The sequence below is a fragment of the Muntiacus reevesi genome, chromosome 1 (assembly GCF_963930625.1).
Source record: "Muntiacus reevesi chromosome 1, mMunRee1.1, whole genome shotgun sequence".
Lineage (NCBI taxonomy): Eukaryota > Metazoa > Chordata > Mammalia > Artiodactyla > Cervidae > Muntiacus > Muntiacus reevesi.
In genome coordinates this window covers 216,006,419-216,029,923 of record NC_089249.1, presented here as the reverse complement: position 1 = coordinate 216,029,923, position 23,505 = coordinate 216,006,419, and the positions used below count along the sequence as shown (strand labels likewise).

The 23,505-nt window shown below is 55.6% G+C and overlaps 2 protein-coding genes across 2 annotated transcripts; both read right to left on the bottom strand.

The window, feature by feature from the left end:
- Window positions 1-6,408: 6,408 nt before the first annotated feature.
- TSPAN17 (tetraspanin 17) lies at window positions 6,409-16,878 on the bottom strand. The gene is made up of 9 exons (XM_065918245.1): window positions 16,602-16,878; window positions 13,328-13,378; window positions 13,091-13,237; window positions 11,958-12,128; window positions 9,766-9,891; window positions 9,147-9,194; window positions 8,550-8,666; window positions 8,400-8,461; window positions 6,409-7,952 (listed from the first exon to the last, which is right to left on the bottom strand). The coding sequence occupies exons 1-9, from the start codon at window positions 16,686-16,688 to the stop codon at window positions 7,916-7,918; spliced, it is 846 nt and encodes a 281-aa protein (XP_065774317.1). The 5' UTR covers window positions 16,689-16,878; the 3' UTR covers window positions 6,409-7,915.
- Window positions 16,879-18,683: 1,805 nt separating this feature from the next.
- EIF4E1B (eukaryotic translation initiation factor 4E family member 1B) lies at window positions 18,684-21,600 on the bottom strand. The gene is made up of 6 exons (XM_065919206.1): window positions 21,299-21,600; window positions 20,886-20,981; window positions 20,213-20,276; window positions 19,439-19,552; window positions 19,154-19,293; window positions 18,684-18,798 (listed from the first exon to the last, which is right to left on the bottom strand). Exons 1-6 carry the CDS (start codon window positions 21,598-21,600, stop codon window positions 18,684-18,686), a joined length of 831 nt encoding a protein of 276 aa, XP_065775278.1.
- Window positions 21,601-23,505: the final 1,905 nt, after the last annotated feature.

Genomic DNA, 23,505 nt, shown 5'->3' with positions numbered 1-23,505 from the left:
TGTGTCCCCTCTCAGTCAGGTTGAGGTCAGCCTGACACCCCTGAAAGTCTGCGCCTCCCTAATCTGTAGGCATGTGACCAGAGAGTGACAGGGGTCTTTCCAAGCCTGACTCTGGCCCTGCTGACCCAGGTCAGACCTTTCTCTCTGACTTTGCCTGTGGCCAACACCACCTGGAACAGGACCCATCCACCATGACCCCAGAAGCCTGGCAACTGGGCTTCTGGCCTTGACCGTGTTCATCCTTACCTTATTGCCACCGATTTCTCAGCTCATCTCCTCATAGGCCATGCTCCAGCCACACTGGTCCCTTCTTTCTCCAACACCCAAAGCTCATTTCAGCCTCAGGACCTTTGTTCTGCCCATTCCCTTTCCAAGAGTGCTTTTTCCTTGTCACCATTCAGGTTTCAACTCACATGTTACCTCCCCCAGTCTCTTCCTAAAGCAGCACTCCATTCGGGCATTCCGATCACGTAACCCCATTTATTTTCATCTGAGCATTTATCACCATTTATTACCATATTAAGCATGTATTTTCCTAGTTACTGTCCATCCCCCCACCATAAAGAAGATCTTGACTATTCGGGTCACCTAGCAACTACCCAGTTCCTGGCACATGGTTACCACTTCATAAATACTTGTTGACTGACTGGACGATGGAACCCGTGGCTGGCCGATTTGGCTTTGGAATGTCTTGGTCCCTCCTCCACATAAGACTAATTGGGGACCTGCCTTACTTGGGCCCCAGCACTCATATCCTTCCTGGGATGCCATCCCAGAACTCTAGTCCCTCCTCTGAGACTGGCCTCCGCCTCCACACCATCAGGCAGCTGAATTTCAGGCCCCTCTGCCCACCGGTGTGCCCATCCGGGCCCAGGGTCAGATTGAGGGCTGGATGGCTGCCCGGTGGTGTGGGCAGAGGCAGCCACAGACTGCCCAGCTGACTTGAAGGCCTCCTTCGTGCATCTCCATCTCCTGCCCACCTCCCCACCCTGCCGGGGCCTCCCGGTGAGCGTCCCTCAGAGGCACCTCCTGCGCCATTCATCCCCATTAGCCGCTGTCCATACTGGGCTGGTGGGAGATCAATTACCAGCGCTGGCCACTGAACCGTGTTAATGAGGATGTACGCTCACTCGACTGGTGGCGGGGATGTGTGGGAGGGACAGAGGAGGCAGGGGCAGAGAGGGGCAAGGGAGGCTACCTACTAAGGTCTTGGGCGGGGGTTCCCCTCTAAGGACCCTGGAAGATGCTTGGGCAGAGACCCCAGGAACCAAGGCTTAGCTCAAGCTGTGTGTGGGAGCAGAGGAAACAGCCTGGCTGGAGATTCGGGCCTCGGGAAATAGAGGTGACACTGATGAGAAGAGGGGCTCCTCGGGCTTGGCTTTCCATTCTTTTGAGGCTTTGCTCAGACTCTCCCCTCTACCAGGAATGCCCTCCCTCTGTCTGTCCCACCGCCCAGGCCAGCTCGCATGACCCTGGCAATGCTCCTGGACCACCTCTACCCTCACCACTGACTGCAAAACCACTCCAGCCTCTTGGTTCCCAGCCCCTCTGGACCTCGCTCTGGGTAATTCTGACTCTACCAGAATCTGGGCTTCCCAGATGGCATTAGTGGGAAAGAACTCGCCAATGCAGGAGACATAAGAGACGCAGTTTTGATCCCTGGGTGGGGAAGAGCCCCTGGAGAAGGGCATGGCAACCCCCTCCTCCAGTGTCCTTGCCTGGAGAATCCCACGGACAGAGGAGCCTGGAAGGCTGCAGTCCATGGAGTCTCGAAGAGTCGGACACGACTGAAATGGTTGAGTATACAGCACACCAGATTGTACTGATCTGTGTGAAAAGATACTCAACCTCTGTCACAAGAGTAACTCGAAGGAAAACCATGAGAGGAGATGGTTTTCTTCTATCAGATTGGCGAAGGTAGAAAAGGCGGATAAAGGCAGCGCGGGCTCTGGCTACTGCAGCGGGAGGGGCAGGTCCCACCTTAGTAACTGAGGGAGTGTGACCTCTTCAGAGGGTAATTGGACAAGAGCTATGTAAATTCCAAATGTACCTGCCCTTTGACCTAGCCTTTCACTTCCAAGCACTCATCCTCTGACACACAAGTGCCAAAAGATAAAAGTGCTCACTGCCCGGAAATGTCCTTCGTGTCCATCAGGAGGGGTCGTGAGAGTCACTCAGACCACACCACACAATGGGCACCCCTGGTCTCCTGCCTGTGGAGGGAGATAAGCGGAGTGTCCATCTCCAATATTCAGGGGAGTCAATCAGTTAATATAAATAAAGTGCTCAGAGGAGCGTCCAGCACAGAGTAAGTATAAGTTCTTGCTATTATTATGGGTTTGCTGTTGTTGAAAAGCATTGGGTGGATCTGTACATGCTGCTATGTAATTATCTCCCAGAAATGCTGGTCAGTGAAAAATGCAGACAGAGGCTGCTGGTGGTGCAGGACGCAGCTTAAGTTCTGCTTTGTTTCTAGAGGAAATCTGCTTTTGAATGCATAGACCATCTCCGGAGGAGTGGTCCTGGCTGACAGCGCTGCTCTCTGGGGAGGGGCAGGAGAGCAGGAGACAGGGACAAGAGGGAGATTTGCACAGAGCCTTCCACACAGTTTGCAGTTTCTAACCACATGCCTGCACCACCTATTCAAACAAATAAACCACCCATAAAGAATCACCCGGTTATTCACCTGTCTGTGTCTCCCACCAGACCATGAGGGCAGAAACTGTGTTGGAGCCGCTGCAGAGTTCCTGGCCTGGCCAACGTTGGCTGACGGGTGAGCCTGGCTGCAGTTCCACATAGCCCATCTGCTGGGAACCACTCCCCCACCACCACCACAAGGCCTGATTTCCAGGAGACACCAACAGATTGGTGATGGGGCATGCTGGAGCAGCCTGGGGAGGGTCCGGCCTCAGCAGGAGGCAGGGCTGAAGAGCTAATTCCCAGATTCATTTCTGGAAGCAGGATCCAAGTGGCCAGGCGTGTGGCCAGGCCTCCAGGAGCCTAAAGTAGCAGCCTCCATCAAGGACTGGTATCTCTCTTGGGCCACAGAGCAGGCCCCCTTGTTTGCAGGAGGCTGATATTCCCATCTGTCTACGTGGCTGCACAGGGGACCAGGAAGGCATTACCGTGGCAACAGTCTTCACAGCACCATGGGGCTAGCTGTGTGACTTTCACACCTCTGATGGGCTGAGTTCCAGGCCCCAGATCTGTGGTAATGCAGCCTGCCCGGTCAGTGCCTGGGCCAAGGGGCAGAAATGAGGCCCCTGGGCACAGGAGGGGAATTGCTGGGGCCACTTCTGTAATCAGACCTGACTTAGAGCCACCCTCTGCTGCTGCCCTCATCCTCCTGTTTATCGAATGGCAGCTACTCCAGCTGGAAACTCAGGAGAGAGGGCCTGGCCGCCAGAGCCTCAAGGTGCAAAGCGCCCCAGAGCAGGAAAAGCTTGACTATCCACTATCCACTATCCGTGGACAGTCAAGGAAAGGGAGGGAGAGGTAAAACATGACTTATTACTGCAGGGGACGTCCCTGCAGTCGAGAAAGGTAGCAGCTTTACATGCACAAAATGTGACTCTGTGTTCAAAACACATAATGGTGGGGGCAGGGGTGGGGGTGGAGGTAGCCCAGCAAGATGGGGACAGTATCCTGCCACTTACACACACTCACAACCATGCTGAACATTTTCTACAAATGCATAACATGAGGACAAAATTTTTAAAATGCAAGTGATCCAGAGAGAGATCTAGAGCTCACAGCTTCAGTGTCACTGGAAGAGGAGTGGGGGGAACAAATGGGGCACTAAGAAGACCTTAGTGTTATCCACATTTTAAGTAGTTGTTTGTCACTCAATCGTGTCCGACTCTTTGCGACCCCATGGACTGCAGCACGCCAGGCTTCCCTGTGCTTCACCATCTCCCGGAGTTTCCTCAAACTCATGTCAACCATCTCATTCTCTGTTGTCCCCTTCTCCTCCTGCCTTCAATCTTTCCCGGCATCAGTGTCTTCTCTAATGAGTTTTAAGTAGAATGGGTTCCTAATTTACCTGTTCTAATGAGTTTTAAGTAGAATGGGTTCCTAATTTACCTGTCCTATCAAAATGATTTAAAAGTAATATAAAAAGTCATTGCTCCAACTTCCTGTCTCATTGAGGCTCCCTCTGACCATCCCATTTATTGCCGAGTCCTGACCCACCCCACACTTTCAGCACCCCTTGCTCACTCATATTTCCAACAACACTCACATCCTCTCCTGGGTGAGGGACTCACCACCAGGCTCATGCTCCGTGGTCTTCTCTCTTCCCGGGTGGGGTCGCCCTTCCTGGGCAGGCTCTCCTTGGGGGCAGGGACACACCAGCCTGTGTGTGTGGCCAATCCAGTTCACTGCCTGTTTTTACATAACTCCAGAGCTGTATATAAAAGAATGGTTTTATGCTTTTTAATTGTTGAAAATCAAAAGAGGGATAGTATTTTGTGACATATGAAAATTATATGAAATTCAAATTTCAGTGTCCAAAAAATGTTATTTGAACATGGCCACGCTCATTTGTTTGTCTTGGCAAGAGCTGCTTTCTGCTCTAAAGGCAGAGTTGAGTGGTTGTATGACCTGAAAACCTAAAATATTTACCATTTGGCCCTTCGCAGACAAGCGCTGTTGATCCCAAGGTGCACCCACCACAGCGTCTGGCACACAGTAGGTGCTCAGTAAATCTGGCTGAATGAATAATGGAGGTGTATGTATTGGAGCATGTCACTTCGACGTCCTGGAGAAAGTGACCCTCTCTCCCAGACCTGCCTAGCGGACATCGCCGCCTGTGGAGACATAGGAAGGTGGGCTAAGGTCTCCCTGAGCGACCACTACACTGCGAGAGGCATCTGTGGAGAAGGAGGGTGGCAAAGTCCGGATTTGGCACCTACAGGGTGGGCTGCCGGGTGTCTGGAACGGGTCTTGGCTTTGCTTAGCCACGCGTTCCTCCCTCTGGTGACCCGCAGCAGACACGGCTGCCCGCGTGGGTTGCACTTTGGCGCCCTCTGGTGGCAGCCGGGAGTGTGTCCTTCCAAAGCAAGCGCCGGCCGCCCTCTGGAAGGCCTCTGTTCCCTGACTGTTCCCATCTGACCTCCTTGTCCAGATTCAAGGTCTCATTGGTCCGGGCTCGATCTGTCCCTTCCAGTACTCCCTCTTCCTCCACAGACGAGGTAGCCTGATGTCACAGGACGTCCTCCTGCTGAGTTGCTGGGTGAGCTGCTGGCAGCCTCTCCTCTGGTTAGTTAGACCAGGCAGGCCAAGGGCTCCTGAGTGACTCCTAGGTTGCCAGTCAACGCCCAACCCTGTCACCACATGTGTCCTGATAGACGGTGAGAGGGTGACCTGGGTCATGGCCCAGGGACCCATCTAGAGTGATGGAAAGTGGGGTGCTTATAAAGCTTCCTTGTGTTTTCTACACACCAAGAGATGTCCCATCTGGGTAAGGGCTCCTTAGTACAAGGAAAAGAACTGTTCCAAGTTCTACTTTGGGGACAGGAAATTTGTGTCTCGCCCGCCTGAAATGCCACGTGGAGTGATCCTCACGTGCTCTTTACCACATACATGTTACACCACTAGCAACTGTTCCATGTCCGTGCCAAGAGACCACGGGCTCCAGGAGGGTAAGGGCAAGATGCTCCAGTGCCCCCGGCCTCCAGCCTGAGTGGATGGATGTCCTGTAGCAGAACTGAGCTTTGGGGAACTCTGGGTCCCCAGCCAAGGTCACGCCCACCCCTTCTAGTCATTCCTATGCATCTCATTGGTCCTATTTCCAAATATATCCTGGTTCTACCACTTCCCCCTGACCTTCACCCACACTCACCTCTCCAGCACACCAAGCTCCCTTATGCCAAACCCACCAGCTTCAGGGCCCCTAGGGCAACTGTTCCCCTTGAGCTTCCCAGAGATGGTACCCTTCTACCACCTCATCAGAAGGTCCCTTCTCCCAGGCACTCTAGCTACTCCTGTCTGACCATCACTCTTATTTTCTTCACAGCTTGCATTACTAACAAAAATGCATACTTATTTGTGTCTCCCCCACAAGAATGCAGCCCAAGGGCTAGGACTTCGCCCTTCTTTCTCCTCTGCATCCCCAGCACCTGCATGGAAGCTCAACTCAAGCTTGGGGAATGATACCTTGCTGCCCCTACAAGTGCAGGCATCACTCGTGTGCATCAGAAAGGCAGGACAGGTCTAGTGCAGACCTCCAGTGAGAGGGCTCAGAGCTGGGTGCCTCCTCCAGCTGTGTGCTGGGCAACTTCCCCCACCCAGCCCGAGTTCCTTCATCAGGAAAAGAATCTCTACCTCACAAGGGGCGCTGTTGAGGTTTAAAGGGAAAATGAAAACTGAAAGCTTTTGAAATAAAAAAAAAAAGCAAGACACGCACAATACTGTGAGTTGCATTTATTGCGGTACACGGGCACCTGTCAGGGACCCTGGACACTGTCTAGCTGGCATCTGGGAGCCAGGATGCTGGGTGCACACCCGACACCCTGCCCTCCCAGCAGCAGCTCTCAGCATCCCTGGATGGCAGAGCAGCCAGGACTCCAGCGGATGACTGTCCCAGAGGGATCTGCAGTGTCACAGGGGCCAACACCTTTCATTGGGCTTGCAGCATTTAAATTTTTTTCATTAGTTAGCAACTTAAAAATAGGTCTATTTCACATAAAATCCTGAATTCCTGGCTTCTCTGGATTTCTGACATTAGACCTGCATTCCCACTTTATAGCAATTAGCCACAACTCAATGACAGTCACCAAGTTCAGGTGGGGATCTATGCTGTCAGTCCCCACCATACTCTGTTGTATGTCAAGGTACATCATCAACGCAATGGCCCAAATATTTCTCTGGTCACAAAGCAATGTCTCTCTGTGTGGTCTTCAGGGACAGTAGGAAAATCAGTTGCACTACAAAGGCCTCACAAGTCAAAGGCCTACTTCATTCATTTATATGACCTACGTGACCTTAAGAGCATCCGAGCTGGAGATCTATGAACTACCCCAAATCCCTTTGATCCACAAAGAGCACCCCCGGGATGGATGGGTGCAGCACTTACGCTTCACACACCCCTTCATGCAGCTAAGAGGCAGAGCTGAGAGCAACAGTCAGACTTCCCAAGTCTGAACTCTTCTCAAAGATCTCAAGTTCCCTGAATCGGAAGCACTGGTAAGCAGGGTGGACACACCAGCCACTTGGCTGTACCAGAGGTTGCCGTGGAAGTCGCCAGACCCAAGCAAAGCTGTGCTGGAGCGCCCTCTGGTGGTCATGAGGCAGCTCTGCAGGCCACCATTGGATTCCAAGTGAGACCCAGCATCAACCACCATGGGCCCCAAAGCAGGCTCCCCACCAATGCTATGGGTGCCAAGTTTTTGACTTCCAATTATTTCCTTCCCCAAACCTTCCTGATCTCCATTCCACACCTCAGCCATTCTCCTGGGCACCCATCTCAGTCTCCAGGGGGGTTGGACCCCACCCAAGTTCTGTGGCCTCCATTTTTCACATCCTTGTGCCTGGCTCCAGGCTTGGCCCATGGCAGCCTCGAGGTGTTTTCAGGGGAAAACCCTACACCAGAGGGGAGGTCAACCCCAGCCTACAGGGTGAGCAGCACCGGCCAGGTGGGTCTCTCAGAGAACAGGAAGCAGGCGGGGGATGATGACGTCCCAAGAGCCGCAGGGGCCGGATGGCCAATCTTCACGAGAAGCTTGGGATCTGGACTTTTACATGAAGTACACCACGTTTTAAAGGTTGGCTCAAATGTATATACTACCCAGACCAAGAAAATGCACTGGCGGAGTGGGTCTGGGCCAGGGCCCAAAGTGGAGAGCTCTGCCGAGGCCCTGCAGCTGACAGAACCTTCAGGACGCTGAGCGGAAGCCACTGGTTTTCAAGGATTTGTTTATTTGAGTAGTTTGTAGCCGTCATCATATTTGATCCTGAGAGGCAAGCAAGGGAGAGAAGATTCTTGGACCCATTTCAGAGTCTGAGACATTGAGGCTGAAGTGGTCTCCTGGATGGGTCACTAGTGAAGAGAACTCTGAGATATGTGAGGCTGAGTTGCAGGCAACAGCAGTCCCCAAGCCCACCCCACCTGGCCTGCCCCCTCCTAGCTGAGCCCTTCCTAGTCCCCTGGAGAGCCAACCACCCAACAGCAGCCCAGACAGTGGCTCCTTGCGCACCCACCCTCCGTACACACAGCTCCAGGACAGGCAGCTGGGCAGAGCCATGCGGCTCTCCCTGCGTGCACAGTGCAGCGGCCCACGAGCCCCATGTGGGCTTCAGCTCCAAACAGAAACACCTCCTGCAGCCTTGCCCATTATGGGCAGAGTGGAGGGTCCCTGGGCTGGCCAGGCAAGTGGCCATGGCCAGCGTGGCAGCCTCACCAGTTGGCCTTCACTGCTTTGATGTCGCTGATGAGGTTCTGGGCCAGGCAGATGCCAAAGATCTGGAAGACAGAGGGCAGGTGAGGGAGGGGCCGACAGGAGGGCAGACTGCCCGGGACAGAGTGAGGTTGTGCAGGGCCACGGTGGTACCTGGAGAAGGGCGATGCCCACGAAGACCCCTGCCACAACAATCAGGTTGTCCTGTAGCCACTTCTCAAACTGGCCCACGCAGCCTTTGGTGTGAATGAAGCCCTGCTGCTCCAGCTCCTGGGGACAAACAAGCACCAGGCTCGGCTCGGCCCACCCACAGCCACCAGGGGCCTCACCTCAGTCCAGTGTGCCAAGCTCAGCCTGGCCCAGGGCCTTATACCTTAGCGCCTGCCACTTGGAGCCCCACCGAAGGGCCTTCTCCTCCTTGAGGGTCTCAGCAGAGACAGCTTCTCCTCTAAGAGGTCCTCCCTGACTGCCCTGCCCCAACCCCATTATCTCCCTCCTTTTCGCTTCTTCCTAGTACTTAGCTGAAATTGTCACACTGCTGTTCATATTTCCTTATCCCTGGCTTCCTGTTTTCCTCCTCTATAGGAGTCCACTGCCTTGTTCCACAGTATCAAGACCTCTGTGCCTCCTGGGACTCGGCACTCCCTTCGCCCGCCCCCGGAATCCTTAAGGCCTTTTGGCACATATGAGGGCCCCCCTCCTTATCCTAGTTTCCCCAGTTGCCCCCAGCCCTGTCCCCACCCCTCTCACCAGTTTGAGCCGGACGTCGTAGCCACACTGAGTGTTGAGGACATCTTCCTGAGGAGAAACACGCCAGGGAGCGACTCGGTAGGGGCACCCATGAGGCCTCAGGGGAAGCGGATGGAACCGAGGATTCCTCCGCGGCCGCCGCTCCTTAAGGGAAGCTGGCTAGGACCCGAGCGCCTCTCCCCATCGCCAAGGCGCACGGCCGCAACGCCAGCTTGAACGGCTTCCTTTTAGGAGCCCTGCCTGCCCGTGTGTTGTAAGAATGGGAAGAAACCTGGCCCTCATTGTCCCTGTGCCCTGGGGCTGGAGGGATGTCACTGCAAGAAGCTTCTGCTCTTAAAGAAAACCATGAAAGTTTCAGAACTTTTCACCGCTGCCACCCCAGCATGGTGGGCCAAGAGAAGCAGCCCCCACCCAGCAGACCTCAACGCCACCCACCGACACAAACGCCCCACTCCCCAGCCCAGCAGGGCTACTACTATACATAAGACGGCTTCCCACATCGGTGGCCCCCAGAGCAGGGCTGAGGCGAGGCGGGTGGTGGACTCCTTCCAGACTGCGCCTGCGCGCTGAGGCCCCGCCCCTCCGCACGGGGCCCCGCCCCTCGCCAAGGCGCACTCACCGCTGGGTCCCTGACGCAGCAGGAGAAGGGCACTCCGCAGCGCTCCCGGCTGGGGTTCAGGTCAGTGCAGTTGAAGTAGATATTGAGGTTCCAGTCGTTGGGCCCTCGGGCTCCGCAGCAAGACCACTAGGGGGTGGGAGGGGAGCCCGGGTGAGCCAGGCCCGCCCCAGGAGCCCCATCCTGTTTGGGGACAGGCCCAGGCTGGCTGGCAGTGGCCTGGAGACAGCCAGTCAGGTGGGAACCTCCCCACCGACAGGTCGAGCCTGGGCCCAGGGCCATCGGAGCAGCTCGAGGCTCCTGACCAGGTTGATGGGGGCTGGGGGTAGTGGGAAGGGGCTCCTGAGCTTGTCCCCCTAGCCCAAGAGAGGCTGAGAAGAGGGAGTGGGCGAGGACGGTGGCCCAAGGACTGTGGCTTCCTCTAGGCCACCTTGAGGGTTGGGAGTTTCAATAAACCCTGCAGAGAGGCTGAAGGCCCCTATCTGTGCCTGGTCTTCCTACGCTTGTCTCACAATTTTTACAAAAGACCTTATTTTTTCTTCTCTCCAGGGACAGGAGAGCAGTCCTGCCACCCTCATGACCATCCCCCATCCCACTTCATAGATGCTGCTGTGGGCACCTGTATCCCCATGACCCCTACCCAGGACAATGGGCTGCTTCCTTAGGTGGGGCTGCAATGAAGCAAGCAGCTCACATCTAGTGGGGAGACAGGCAGCCTTAACTCACTGGCACAGCACAGGCTGCCAAACAGCTGGCCCTCGAGAGACCAGCTCAGTGGCAGACACAGGTAGGCCCTGTGGACTGAACAGGGAGGCACAGCCATGCAACTCTGCCTGCCTCCTCTCTGCTCAGCACCCCTGCTCCCGCTGGAGAGCACTGGCTCCTCTCATCACATCCCTGCTCCTTCTCCTCCCCCAAGGCCAGCCCCTAGAGGCCTTCTCCTTCGCCATACTTCCCCATTTCAGCCTCTGCCACAATTTATAATGCTACACACACGTTTGTTTCTTTTGCTTGTTTATCATCTGTCTCTTCCCCCAAATCACCATCTGCACAAAGACAGGTCCTAGCTCTTTTTCCGGAGAAGGCAATGGCAACCCACTCCAGTACTCTTGCCTGGATAATCCCATGGACGGAGGAGCCTGGTAGGCTGCAGTCCATGGGGTCTCAAAGAGTCGGACACAACTGAGTGACTTCACTTTCACTTTTCACTTTCATGCATTGGAGAAGGAAATGGCAACCCACTCCAGTGCTCTTGCCCAGAGAATCCCAGGGATGGCGGAGCCTGGTAGGCTGCCGTCTGTGAGGTCACACAGAGTCAGACACAACTAAAGCGACTTAGCAGCAGCAGCAGCTCTTTTTCACCCCTGAATCCCCAGCACCTAGCTCAGGACCCAGCACATAGTTGGTCCATCACAATTCTGCATTAAATGAACAAATAAATCACATCCTAACCACTTGGCTCTTCATTTACTTCTGCCCTGGGTTGACAGCTCCTCAAAACAGGCACCAGCTCTGGTTCACCTCTGGATCCCAGAGCAGTTCTTGGGGCGGATGGCATCAAAAGAGCATGGCTGTTTAAGTGGGTGCGACTATGAGTGTGTGTGACTAAGTGTGTAAGTGGGTGAGAACATGCAGGCGGAAGGTGTGTCAGAGTTCTTGAACTGTTCACTGACTGCTTCTTCTCAGGGGTTGGGTTTGCAAGCTTAAGGGCAGAGCTTCTGGGAGGTGGGGCGGGTCTCAAACCTGACTAAGAGGCCAAACAAATAATATAAATGAGAGAAGAGGGCCAACAGGTATACTAAAATAGGGTGACAAAGGGATGGTGGCAGAGAGCCTCTCTACCAGCAAAGGGGCAGTGGCAATGTAGCCCCGGCTGATACTGTTGGCCCAGCTTAGTAGAAGAAGAAATCAATATTTTCATGCCACAATTCCTCCTTTAAGTGTGTCCTAAGCCTGTCCTAGGAGCTGCCAGTTTGCAGCCTCTGGCCTCTGCTCCGTGTCCATGCAGGGTTAGGCACATGGAGATCACCAAGGGCTGGCTTCCTTTCAGACAGGGGGACACCTGGCTCTCTTCCTTGGGGCTTGCCTGGTCTGGTAGGCAAGAGAATGGTCCCAGCACACAGGGAACTTGCTCCTTCATTCATCTGCCTGGCAGCTGCCTCCTGTATGTAGCTGGAGCTGGATGCCGGACTTACGTATTCCTGAGCAAAGTCAATGAGGTTCTGGAGGTCAATGTCGTCCCGATAGGCCTTGACATTGTTGTTGATGAAGAGGTTGAGCTGGTCCCGAATCCAGTCCTTGAAGACGAAGGCCAGGATCCCTGTTGCCAGCTCCAGGAAGAAGATGAGGCCAAGGAACACGGAGAACTGGCGTGGGGGGCAGACCGACAGTGGGGGTCAGAGATACAGGGCCTGGGGTTGCCACTGAGTGGGGTTTCAACCTCCCTCATCCTGACTCAAGGCAGCCCAGAGTCTCCACCTTCTACCATATTAGTATTGATTTATGATGGAAAGATAGCACTGTTCTTACCTACTCTACTGTCTTTGAGAAGCCACCCGCCACACACAACTCCAGTTTCTCTGGTTCCGGAGGAGCCACTTCCATATAGACGACTAGGCTCGCATCAAGAGTCCACCAATCAAAGCACTACCTCCCCTGGGCCACAGGGATTGGTCCAGAGGTGGCCAATCAGGATTAAGGAGATGCAATTAAAGAACTTTGGCAGAAAGTTCTGGGAAAGGAGAGACTCACTCAGCCTCCAGCAGAGCTCCTGGGAGGGTGGCTTGAAGCCAGTACCCCACCGCCCCCTCACCCCACCCGATTCTTGGATATCTGGGTCTGGAGCCAACCCAGAGGCACAGAGCTGAGAAACAGAGAGGCTAGGCCAAGTGGCACTGTGGTGGCCCCTGGATCCAGTGGCCCTGGCAGCTTAGGGCCCAGGCCACTAGGTTTCGGTCACTTAAAACAGCTGCTGCTGCTGCTTAGTCGCTTCAGTCGTGTTCGACTCTGTGACCCTTAGGGACTGTAGCCTTCCAGGCTTCTCTGTCCATGGGATTCTCCAGGCAAGAATACTGGAGTGGGTTGCCATGCCCTCCTCCAGGGGATCTTCCCTACCCAGGGATTGAACCCGGGGCTTCTTTACTGCTGAACCACCAGGGAAGCCGCACTTGCAACAGAGGATCCTATAAATGTATTAATAATACAAATCTGGTGACCACTGTTAAAATTACACAATAATAAAACTACCATTATTAAGCATGAACTATATGAAAGAAGTGGGTCGGAGGAGGTTGGGGTCCCCAGTGAATCTAGGTGGGAGGGCACTCACAAACTTGAGCAGGAAGGTGTTCTCCCGGAGGGCCCCAATGCAGCCGGCAAAGCCCAGCACGGACATGACGCCTCCAACCACCACGAACAGCCACACCGGGTCAAGGCCTCCCAGATCTGTCAGTGCCGAGATGTTGGAGAGAACGCCCTGTGCAGGGGGAGCAGAGGCAGGTGGGGGGGACTGGCCCTCCCACCATCTCAGCCCATAGCAGCCCTGCACCATATCCCACTGCCTTACCTTCTCACTCCAGGCCCAGAGACCAATGGCCAGGAACAGGGCCCCCAGCACCTGCAAGGATAGCGGCAAAGAGCTGAGCCACGGCACCAGCATTCTTTCCCGTCCCCGGCAGAGCCCCCTCCCCACTGGTGTCAGGCTCTTCAGGAAGCCACGGGGAAGGGCTGTAAATGGGGTCCAGGGTCTTTTCCATCTTTCTAAGACTGCATCTCAGTGTTTCTTCCCACAGGGCACAGCTTGGAACACTGAACCCTCCCCAGCCCTAAGAAGGGATCCCTTCTTGGAACTTTAGAATTGGAGCAGAGGAGGGCCAAACAGTCCCACCAAGCAGCAGTGACTGGTTCCTGAGCCTCTTCCCTCACCTCAGGCCTATGGTAGGGTTCCCGGCTCCTGGCATCCTCTCCAATGTCCTCCCAAGTCTGGTCCTCCTGCTTCCCTGCAATTCTGTGACTGCCACCCTACTCCCATCCCACCCTTCCAACCTCCATCTGCCAGAGTACATCTTGGCGGCTCACAGTCAAAGACCCCTGAATGACCAGGAATCCCAGTGAAGAGCTAGATCAGCAGAGGGGCCCTAGGCTAGGCCTTCTAAACACCACCCACCATCCCACCTCATCTCTGTGCTAGGACGAGCCCTGGATATTCAGGGCAGCTGCCTGAACCCGAGCAGGACATCTAGTCTCAGAGGGAGAGCGCGCCTCCTGCCCAAGCCCGAGGCCATGACCCTACCTCTTCAGATCTCCATCTCCCACCTGCTTTCTCTACAGGCTCCCTCCCTGCCTCAGCTCATAGCCTCAGTCAACTCCACCCCTGGCCAGCCACCTTTAGCACCCACCCCTTTCTGACCCCAGGCTCCTCTCACTGCTGTACTCTTTTTGTAGAAATATTTTTCTTTCCCTCCCCCACACTAGATCTGGGATGTGAAACCAAACCTCACTTCTCCTGCCTCATCTCATCTGACCCGCCCATGGCCTTTAGACAGGTGAATGATTACTACTTTCTCTTTTTCGAACCTCCCCATGGTTAATGCAATGCCATTCCTCCTCCAGCCCCTTCTCAGCCTCCCTCCTACAAGGCTCTGCTTCACTGGTGCCATGCACAAGGCCACCCCCTCCTCCACCAGGTTCCAACCTCAACCTCCCACCTACCCTTCTTCTTCTCAAACTCATCTTTCACCTCATCATGACACTGGCAATCTCCCAATCTCCACCCAAACCTCTTGCTGGCTCTAGAGCCTTTAGTCCATCTGCCTGCTGCAAAAGCCTCCGCGTCCCAGGCTCCATTTCATGCACTGAAAACACATCAGTGAAAAGGGCACATGAGCTCTCAGCCTTCATGGAGTTTACACTCCAGTGGGGGAAACCCACAGTGAGCAAACAAGGTAGTTTCAGATACCAACAGAGCCTTTAAAGAAAATCAAAAAAGGGTGATGTGATGGGAAGTGATAGGGTGGTGGTGGGGGGGGAGCATGTTTCAGTTAGGGAGCATGGTGACATTTTAGCTGAGGCCTGAATGATGAAAAGGGGCATTGAAGAGAAAAGAATTCCAGGTAGTACTGAATTCCAGGTGGAAGTACTGAATTCCAGGCAGAAGAACTGAATTTCAGGCGGAAGTACTGACAAAGGCCCAGAGGTAAGATCATGGATGGTGGTGCAAGGGACAAACTGAAGACATCAAGCCAGACACCACAGGGTGCTCTGGGCCAGTCCTGTCAATTCAGCCTGATAACTTCCCCTGAAACCTTCCTCAGCTTGTCCACCTGCCATCACCCCTCCTTTGCCCTAGCCTGCCTCCCTGGTCTCCTTGCCCATGGCAGTCAGGCAGATCTGCCTCTAATACAGAAGCTAAAACAAATCCATCCCCACTGCCCTCAACGTGAAACTCAAACTCTGCCCCAGCCCTGGGGCCTTTCACACTTGGGAGTCCCATCCTGGGGAAGCCTGGAACAAGCCTGGGTCTCTCATGCCTCTCCCGCGCTGACATTTGGCGGCCCCCTCTGCTCAGCGCTCTGCCTCACCTCCACCTACTGCCCACTGAGCTGTCCCCTTGGCCTTGCACTTACTGGCTGTGTGACTCTGGGTTAAGTGACTTAACCTCTCTGTGCCTGTTCCTTTACCTATAAAATGCAGATTATAATTAAAGTAACTGTGAGAATACAGTAGGTTATAATCCATGTCATCTGCCTAACAGCCCTGAGAAGCAGGCTTCATCATCCCCCACTCCCTGTCAGGGAAGCTGAGGCCCAGAGAGAAGTGACTTGCCCACTGTCTCACAGCTAGGCCTGAGACAACCAGAGCCCCAGACTTTCCCACCAGACGAGCCCCCGGCACATGGCCCACACTCTCGAGGCTGTGGCACTGCAGGGGCCAAAGGACACCCACACTGCCTGAGCAGCTTGTGGGCAGAGGGCAGTGCCACTGATTCCTGCTAAACAAAACTGAGTGGGCCTGACATTCTGACCCAAGGCGTCAGGAGTAGAGACTGAAGAGTCAGCAAGTAGCCTTGGAGAGATGGGATGGGGGAGGGAGAAGGGAAAGATGACTTGGCAGCCCCAGGGGTACGGATTCCGCCCTGGGAGGGGCACCAGCAGTTCCCTTCTCCAGACAGGGACAGCCTGGCCCTGACACCTCGATTTGCTCAGCTGTGGAATGTTGAATTCTGTTCCCCAAGGCCAGCTCTCCCGGCCTTTCATTTGGGAATATCCCCCTGTCCTCGGCCGAGAACTAGGGCGACTAGCCCTCCTTGCCTGCAAGCCTCTTAGTTTGGGGATGGGAGTTTGACCTATTCCCGCCCCTCCCCCCGCCTCTTTGTAGGAGCTTAGGTCAAAGCGGTAGGCCCAGGTACTGGAGCGGTAAAAGGGTTGGAGAGGGAATCCAGCCCTTCGCGGAGGCTTTCCTCCCTACCGGCAAAACCAGAGGTGGGGCTCCGCGGACCCCTTACACCTCATGGTAAGCGAGGGAGAGGGGGCGACCCGCACCAGGCAGGGCCGCGGAGTCTTCACCCAAACACCTCCCATTTCTCCGCTGAGCCCTGAAAAGACCCCGGAAGACTACCCCTCCCCACCCTACCACCGCAGTGGCTGGGACCCGCCCCCTGCAATCCAGGCCTCTAATTCCCTCAGGTGCTCCAGAGGGTGGGCGTGGAGGTGGGAAGGGGAGGAAGAAGTTGGGGGACGGTTCCAAGGCCTTGTGGCAAAGAGTGTCTCCCCATAGTAGGGGACTGAGCCTTCTCCTTCCGCCACCCCCAGCACAGGGCCCAGAACCCACCCCGCGCTCACCCAGAAGACGATGTTGAAGCCAAACAGGAAGTATTTCCCGCAGCAGCCGACCTCGGGTTCCTGGAAGTGCTGGTGCTTGCCGGGCATGGTGAGTGGCCGCACGCCGGCCCGGCAACCGGGCCCGGAGGCTGGGCCCAGCCCTCCGCGGGCCGCCCTGGGCTAGAGCCGCCCGGGGCCTAGCCCGGCGGCTGCGGCTTCATGGCCGCGGCCACACAGAGAGCCCGTCGGGCCCCGCCCGCCCCGCAGGGACCGCCCCCGGCGCCCGAACAGCCCCGGCTCGGTCCACTCAGAGCCCCTCCTCTATGCCTGATTCCGCCCCGCCCTAGGCTCCGCCCCTAGCCCCCCTCAGTCCCCTTTGGAGCCCCGCCTCTGGGTCTGGCTCCGCCCCCCCGTTCCCCTCCGGGCCCCGCCCCCACACAGGCACACCACCCCAAGTCCAGGCCCCTCCCCACAGCCCGACTTAGCCCCCTCGGAGCCGCCTCTAGGCCTGACTCCGCCCTTTACACTGGCTGCTGCAGCGTCCTTCAAGCCCACCTCAGATGCTTGCTGAAAGCTCCGCAAGTCGCAGGCACGAAAGACCCCCAGTTCCCCCGACAGCACAAGGATCAGTACCAGCGCCACCCCAATCCCCGGCCTTGCGGTCAGTGCCCATCCCTGAAGAGTAGTAACGACCGCGTTGGTGAGCGAACAGAAAATAGTTATATGGATGGTGTTTTTTAGCACACGTGCAGGACGTTTTATTACAGGGGAGTCGAATCAGAAGTGATTCTCACTCGGAAATTCAGTTCTGTCTCTGCTGGTTCAAACTCAGACGGGATGACACCTGGGTCTTGTGAGGGCTGCGCCTGCTGCTCCCTGCCCCTTCAGTTTTTCCGGGGGGCATAGATCGCAGCCCCCAGTTCAAACCCCTTTGGTGGTTGAAGCACTGCCCCGCACCGTCTAACCCCTCTTCCCCATACCAGCGGCTACCTTGATCTGGCTCCTTGCTACCTAAGGGGTCTCACATGAACCCTCTCAAGGCAGGACTGGAGCAGACCAAAGTGTAGGGGGTGAATTTTAGAGTCCTCTTTAAAAATAATTCCAATTTTGGGCTTCCCTGCTGGTTCAGTGATAAAGAATCCTCCTGCCAATGCAGGAGACCCAGGTTCGAGCCCTGATCTGGGAAGATCCTACATACCACGGAGCAACTAAGTTCGTGCACCACAACTATTGAGCCTGTGCTCTAGAGCCCCAGAGCTGCAACCACTGAGGCTGGCGCGCCCTGGAGCCCATACTCCACAAGGAAGCCACCACAGTGAGAAGCCTGTGGCCTGCAACCGGAGAGTAGCCCCCGCTCTCTACAACTAGAGAAAAACCCACTCAGCAACAAGGATGCAGCACAGCCAAAATAAATAAATTACTTTAAAAAAAGATTTTTCAAAAATTCCAGTCTTGTTTAAAGTATTTATTTATAAGAGGAACAGAAAGGGGCTTAAGCTTCACCTTCCGGTTAATTCACTTCTGGCAGAGCCACAGTAAGGCCTGATCACCTCTCCTGGGCCAGGCCCTCATCAACCCCACCCCCTACTCTAGGGAACCACACACAGCTGGCTGAGAGAAGGTGTGGGATAAAGCATAGGCTCCAAGGCTAACAAATCTGATGAGAGGCAACCCATAAAAGTTTTAAAAGCAGAGTGATCACTCGGAGTCCCCACTCCTGTCCCTGAGCTCCAGCTCTGTCAGTGGCCTTGAACCCCCCCCTCCCCCAAATGGAAGAGACTGGCCTTCAGAACACCTAACTTCTTTCCCCAAGGTGGGGGGCATGGAGTTAGTCCTGAATCCTAGGATTCTCTCCTGTTCTCTTCCTGCTTGCCGTCCCACCTCCTCTACCAATGCCTCACCTCACCACACTACCCAACCCAACCCCCCAGAGTTAAAAAGCCCAGGGTTTTCTCCACCTTTCCACTGCCCTAGGTCCTCAAGTTGGCTACTCACCCCGAGGCCTGAGCCCCAGGATAGGGGAGAAACATGGCATCTGCCCTCAGCCCAGCCCAGCCCTCTTGAGAAATAAATACACACAGCAATGGGAGGCTCAGGGTCCTCTCACACCACAAATTTGTTCTTGGCTAAGGAGTTGCTCTTGGTGGCTGTGTCTGCGTGGGCCTGGTACCCAATGATGGTCTTTGTGGAGAGGCCCAGGCACTCTTTGTAGACACGCCTGGGAGGTAAGTGGGAGAGGAAAGGAGACAGGCAGTCAGCAGCGGGTCCTGCAGTTAACCTGGGACCATGGGTCCTATGCCCAGAGCCCCTACCCTGGTTCCAGCCACAGTAACTCCTGTTGTGTGCGTCTTACCCCTGTGGAAACCTGAAATGTGACTAATGCAAAAGAAAAGAGGTCTGCAAGAAACAGCTGGAAATCTAGACTCTACGCCCTTTGCACAAGTTGCAGAAGAAAGAAGGGAGAGACAGCATGGAGTATTCTGGAGGTCTCCCTTGCAGGCCAAGCCATTCCCCGTCCACCTTCTCTGCTAGAGGAGGCCCAGCTCCCACTCTGTGCCAGAGATACCCCTCACCCAATGTGCAGCACGCCCTCCTGGTTCTCTGCCTCCCGTGTCCACACAGCAATCTTGTCCCCCTTGGCGCGGATGTTGATGACGGCCCCACACACTTCCCGGCTGTGCTCCCCAAAGCTCTCCCCGATGAGACACAGCAGCTGGACCCGAAAAGGAGGAGGATGAGGCCTCCTGGTGGGCACAGAGGCTGCCCTCGCCATCCTTGAGACCACTGCCACCACACCAGCCCAGCTTCTTCCCTTGGGAACCCTGCCCACCCAGCCTCCCGCCCAGCCCCCCACTCACTGTCTCCAGCCACAGGTGGTCCAGCTCAGGGTGACGCTGCTGCCTGGTGAGGCTGACCAGCCAGCGGCCACCCCGCTTATTCCTGCTGTCTTCCCACATGGGCTTAATGCCATCCTGGGAGGCAGGTATGAGAATCAGCCACCTCCCTTTGTTCGAAGAGAAGTGAGTGCCTGGCCACCTCCCCAGGTCCTGCTCCAGCCCCTCCACAGACTAGATCTTCTGTCTTCACCCTTCAGTACAAGCAGGATCAGCCCTGCAGACCCTCCTGTGAGCTCCCATGGGCCCTAAGCCTCAATATAGGTCACCTCACGTAGCCCTGCATAGATGTGTGTCTCCTTTGCTGAGCCAAGATCATTGAGATGAGAGTTCAGATGGGGGTGATTAAAGGAAGCATCTGGGGCAACCCCAGTGTGGCCAGGGACAGACATCCCAGGCTTGCTGGGTACAAGTCACTTAGGGAAATCTGCAAACATGGACGTCAGGGCCCCACTGCCCAGCCCCTCCAAGGACAAGCCTGGACCTGACGAGTGTCCTCAGGCACTCCTGATGCGTTCCCAAGTTTAAAAGCCAGGCCAGAAAACTAGACCCCTTCGTTGCTCCCCCTTGCCCCCTCCCCTGTTCAAGATGGGGCTCAGGTCTGACACTCTGCCCCAGCTTTACTTGGCTCCAAGGAAGGCTGTCCTCAGTACCCCACTGTCAAACTTCCTGTGAGGGAGGAAGCTTGGAAGAAATCAGCCCCACTGTGTCCCAGGGAGTGGGGGAAGCCGAGCTTACCTTGAACAGGGCGTAGTCACAGCCGGAAGAGAGCTTACTGGCCAGCTGGATATTATTATATATCCTGGAGAGAGACCCCCACCCCAGGCTGAAAGTCCAAGCTTTTTAGGGCCTGGTTTCAACTGGCCTCAGATCCCTCAACTTCTTACCCCACTGCTTTCCACCCACCTTCCAGCCTCCAAGCCTTAGCTCATACTGATGCCCCCTGCCAAAAAATTCCGTCCGCATCTACCCAGACCCTCAAATCCCACCTTCTCATCCACCTCTAGGGTTTGTGAAGCACCTTGCAGATCCCCTCACGGGATCACCACAGACACTGAAACAGCTTGAAACTCACTCAGTGGCTGAGACAAGCTCAGAGGGGGAAGGAACTCACCCAGGGTCACAAGGCACAGAACAGCAGAGTCACGGTCCACTCCTCGCTTCTCCCACTTCCCAGGCTTTCTCCCTAAGTCCCAGCAAGGCTTGGGGGCAAACTCCCCAAGTCCCAGCCCAAACTCCCCGTCACTTCCCTAGAGCCCACCAAGCCCCAGCCCCCAGGAGATGCTGCAAGACCCCAGGAAGGGCTAGGAAAGCAGCGTAGGCAGCAGCTCCCTGGAGGCGTGGGGTCTGGGAAAGATCCCCAGCTAAGGTCCCCTGACCTCAGCCCCCTCCATGAGGGACAGACACTCACGCCCAGAAGTCCTCCACGGTGTTGAACTTGGTGACCCGATGCAGGTTGTTCTGCCAGGCTCGGCTGCGGTCGTTCTTGAAGAACCACAGAGCCCACCTGGGGGGTGGGGGAGGGGCAGGAGGAAGCAGAGTGCACCCACCTGCCCGCCCCGCCCCGCCCCACCTCCACAGCAGTAGGTCGGCCCGGAAGTCCTGCTCCTTCCCGAGCCAACGGGGAGGTAGGGTTTGTAGCACCGACCCCACGAGGTGATGGGGACAGTGATCCTGAGAGGCTGGGGGACCAGTGAGGGCCTTTAACCCGGAATCTCAGCTGGATTGAAGCTGAAAGGGCCAGCAGGGCCCAAGTCTTAGGGCAGCTCCGGCCTTGCCCAGATGAGGAAGTGAGGTCAAAGCCAAGGGTAGGGCCTGCCCTACCTGCTGAGCAGCGGGTGGAAGTCCAGCCTGCCCTCCTCTGGGGCCTTCCTCAGAGCCTCCTCTCCCAGGCACAGCCCCGCGGCTGCCGCCTCCTCTTTCTCCTCCTTTTGGATTCCATCCTCAGCCTCTTCAGCCTGACCAAGGAGAGGAGTCAAGCTGGGTGGTGAGCCCCGGCCCTCACTGCCCAAGGGGGCAAGGTGGGTGGACTTACAGGGCGGGCGGCAGCCATTCTGCAGCCTGGGCTCCACGGGTACCCAGCCATCCGAGGGGGTACGCCGGCCGCCCGGCCTTAAACCCACCATCGCTCCGCCCCGCTCACCCAGGGCAGGCGACTGGGAGGAGCCAGCGTGGGTGGGGGGTGGGGTTTTCCGAGGAGGCGGGGCCTATACTACTAGTTCCATCAGGAAGCATTTAGTGAGCACCTTCTGCATGCAGCCTGGGGTCTGGGAACGCAGCTGTGACCAGGCAGACCTAGCCTTGGCTCACATGACACTGGTCATTTGGGGGCAAAGACAGGATGGCCGGGATCAGTATTAGGGGTCTGCCCCTAGTGAAACCACATCCCACCAAGGGTAGACCCTGAATTTAAAGCGGACTGACCCAGACATAGCAGAAAGTAGAGGGGAGCAGGGCGGGGCCAGGTCAGAGACAATACACGCATGGTGGTGTCTGCCTTTGGGCTCTGCTGTCATTCACCCCCTCAATTTTTGCCACCAATGTCATTTGACACAGGCATGTATCTAGTCTCTGGAAGCCTCTGTGGGTTTTCTTTTCTATGTGATTATTTAGAAACAAGAAACTTGTGTATTAGAAATCCACATTTTGAAATTTTAGGTTTGGCAACACTGGGGCCTCCTTCTCCCAATCTGTTGCAGTCAACACTGCCTTTTGGAAGAGCAAACGAGGATCCGCTTGGCCCCTGTGTCCCACTGCACTCAGGCTTCTTCCCTCCTGTCCACCTGAGCATTCTCCACCTGCCCAGGGTGCACTTGTCCACAGCCGGAGTCACGTCCTCCCTGCCCCCACCTCAGCCAAGTACCTGAACCTCATTGAGTCTTAGCCTTCCTCTCTGTAAAATTGGAATATTAATGAAACATAGTTCAGAAGCTTGCTGTATTAAGTGATATAAAACAAGTCCACAGAACAAGGCCTGCTCAGCAGTCAATAGCAGTCAGCTGAGGGCCTCCCCAGGGTGGAGGAGAGACTGGGGACATAAGGGAGGGAAAGCTGGATATCCTTTCCCCACCTTCTGAACAGCAGTCTTTTCTGCAGGGGTTGAAACCTCCCCAAGTTTCTTAAGGTTTCTCACACTCCCCTTGGCCCAGCTCTGTAAGAGACTAGTGTCTTCCCCTCTGCCACACACAGGAGAGCCATGGGTGACAGTTAATATCTGTTCAACCCGCATCTCTAAGCTCCAGGTGGTGCTGCCAGGCCTGTGGGGGGCTGGGTGCTGGGAGGCAGTGAGGAGCAGAAGATGAGTGGCCCCTGTGCTCTGGTCTATCAGGGGAGCAGACACCAGGTCATCTCACAAAGACCTGTGTCACAGCAAATGCAAGCATCTGAAGGAAACGGATTCACAGGTGGGAGAAGACCAAGTCCATGACCTGAACTGGGGTCTCTAGAGCAGCACTTCTCAAGAGCATGGATCAGAATCACCTGCAAGTCTTGCTAAATACTGACCGCTGCACTCTGCCTCTGAGGTGGCGCTAATGGTAAAGAACCCACCTGCCAACGCAGGATATGTAAGAGATGTGAGTTCGATCCCTCAGTCAGGAAGATCTCCTGGAGGAGGGCATGGCAACTCACCCCAGTATTCTTGCGTGGAGAATCGCATGGACAGAGGAGCTTGATGGGCTACAGTCCATGGGGTCGCAGAGTCAGACAGGACTGAAGTGACTTAGCACAAACAAACGAATACCTAGCTTGGGCTCGAGAACTGGCATTTCTGACAATGAGATGAGCTGATCAGGAACCTCATTTTGAGAACTACCAACTCAGAGGCAGTTCACAGAAGAGGTGATGTTTGAGCGAGAGTTAATGAGCCCGGTGGAGAAGGGTATCTCTGGAAGCGGAAGCAGCATGTGCAGAGGCTCTAGGGCAAAGGGAACATGAGGTACTGGAGGAAGAGAATAAAGACCACTGCAGCTGATGCCTAAAGGGGAAAGGATGGTGAGTCTTGATGTTAAGAGAGAGGAGAGCCATTGGTG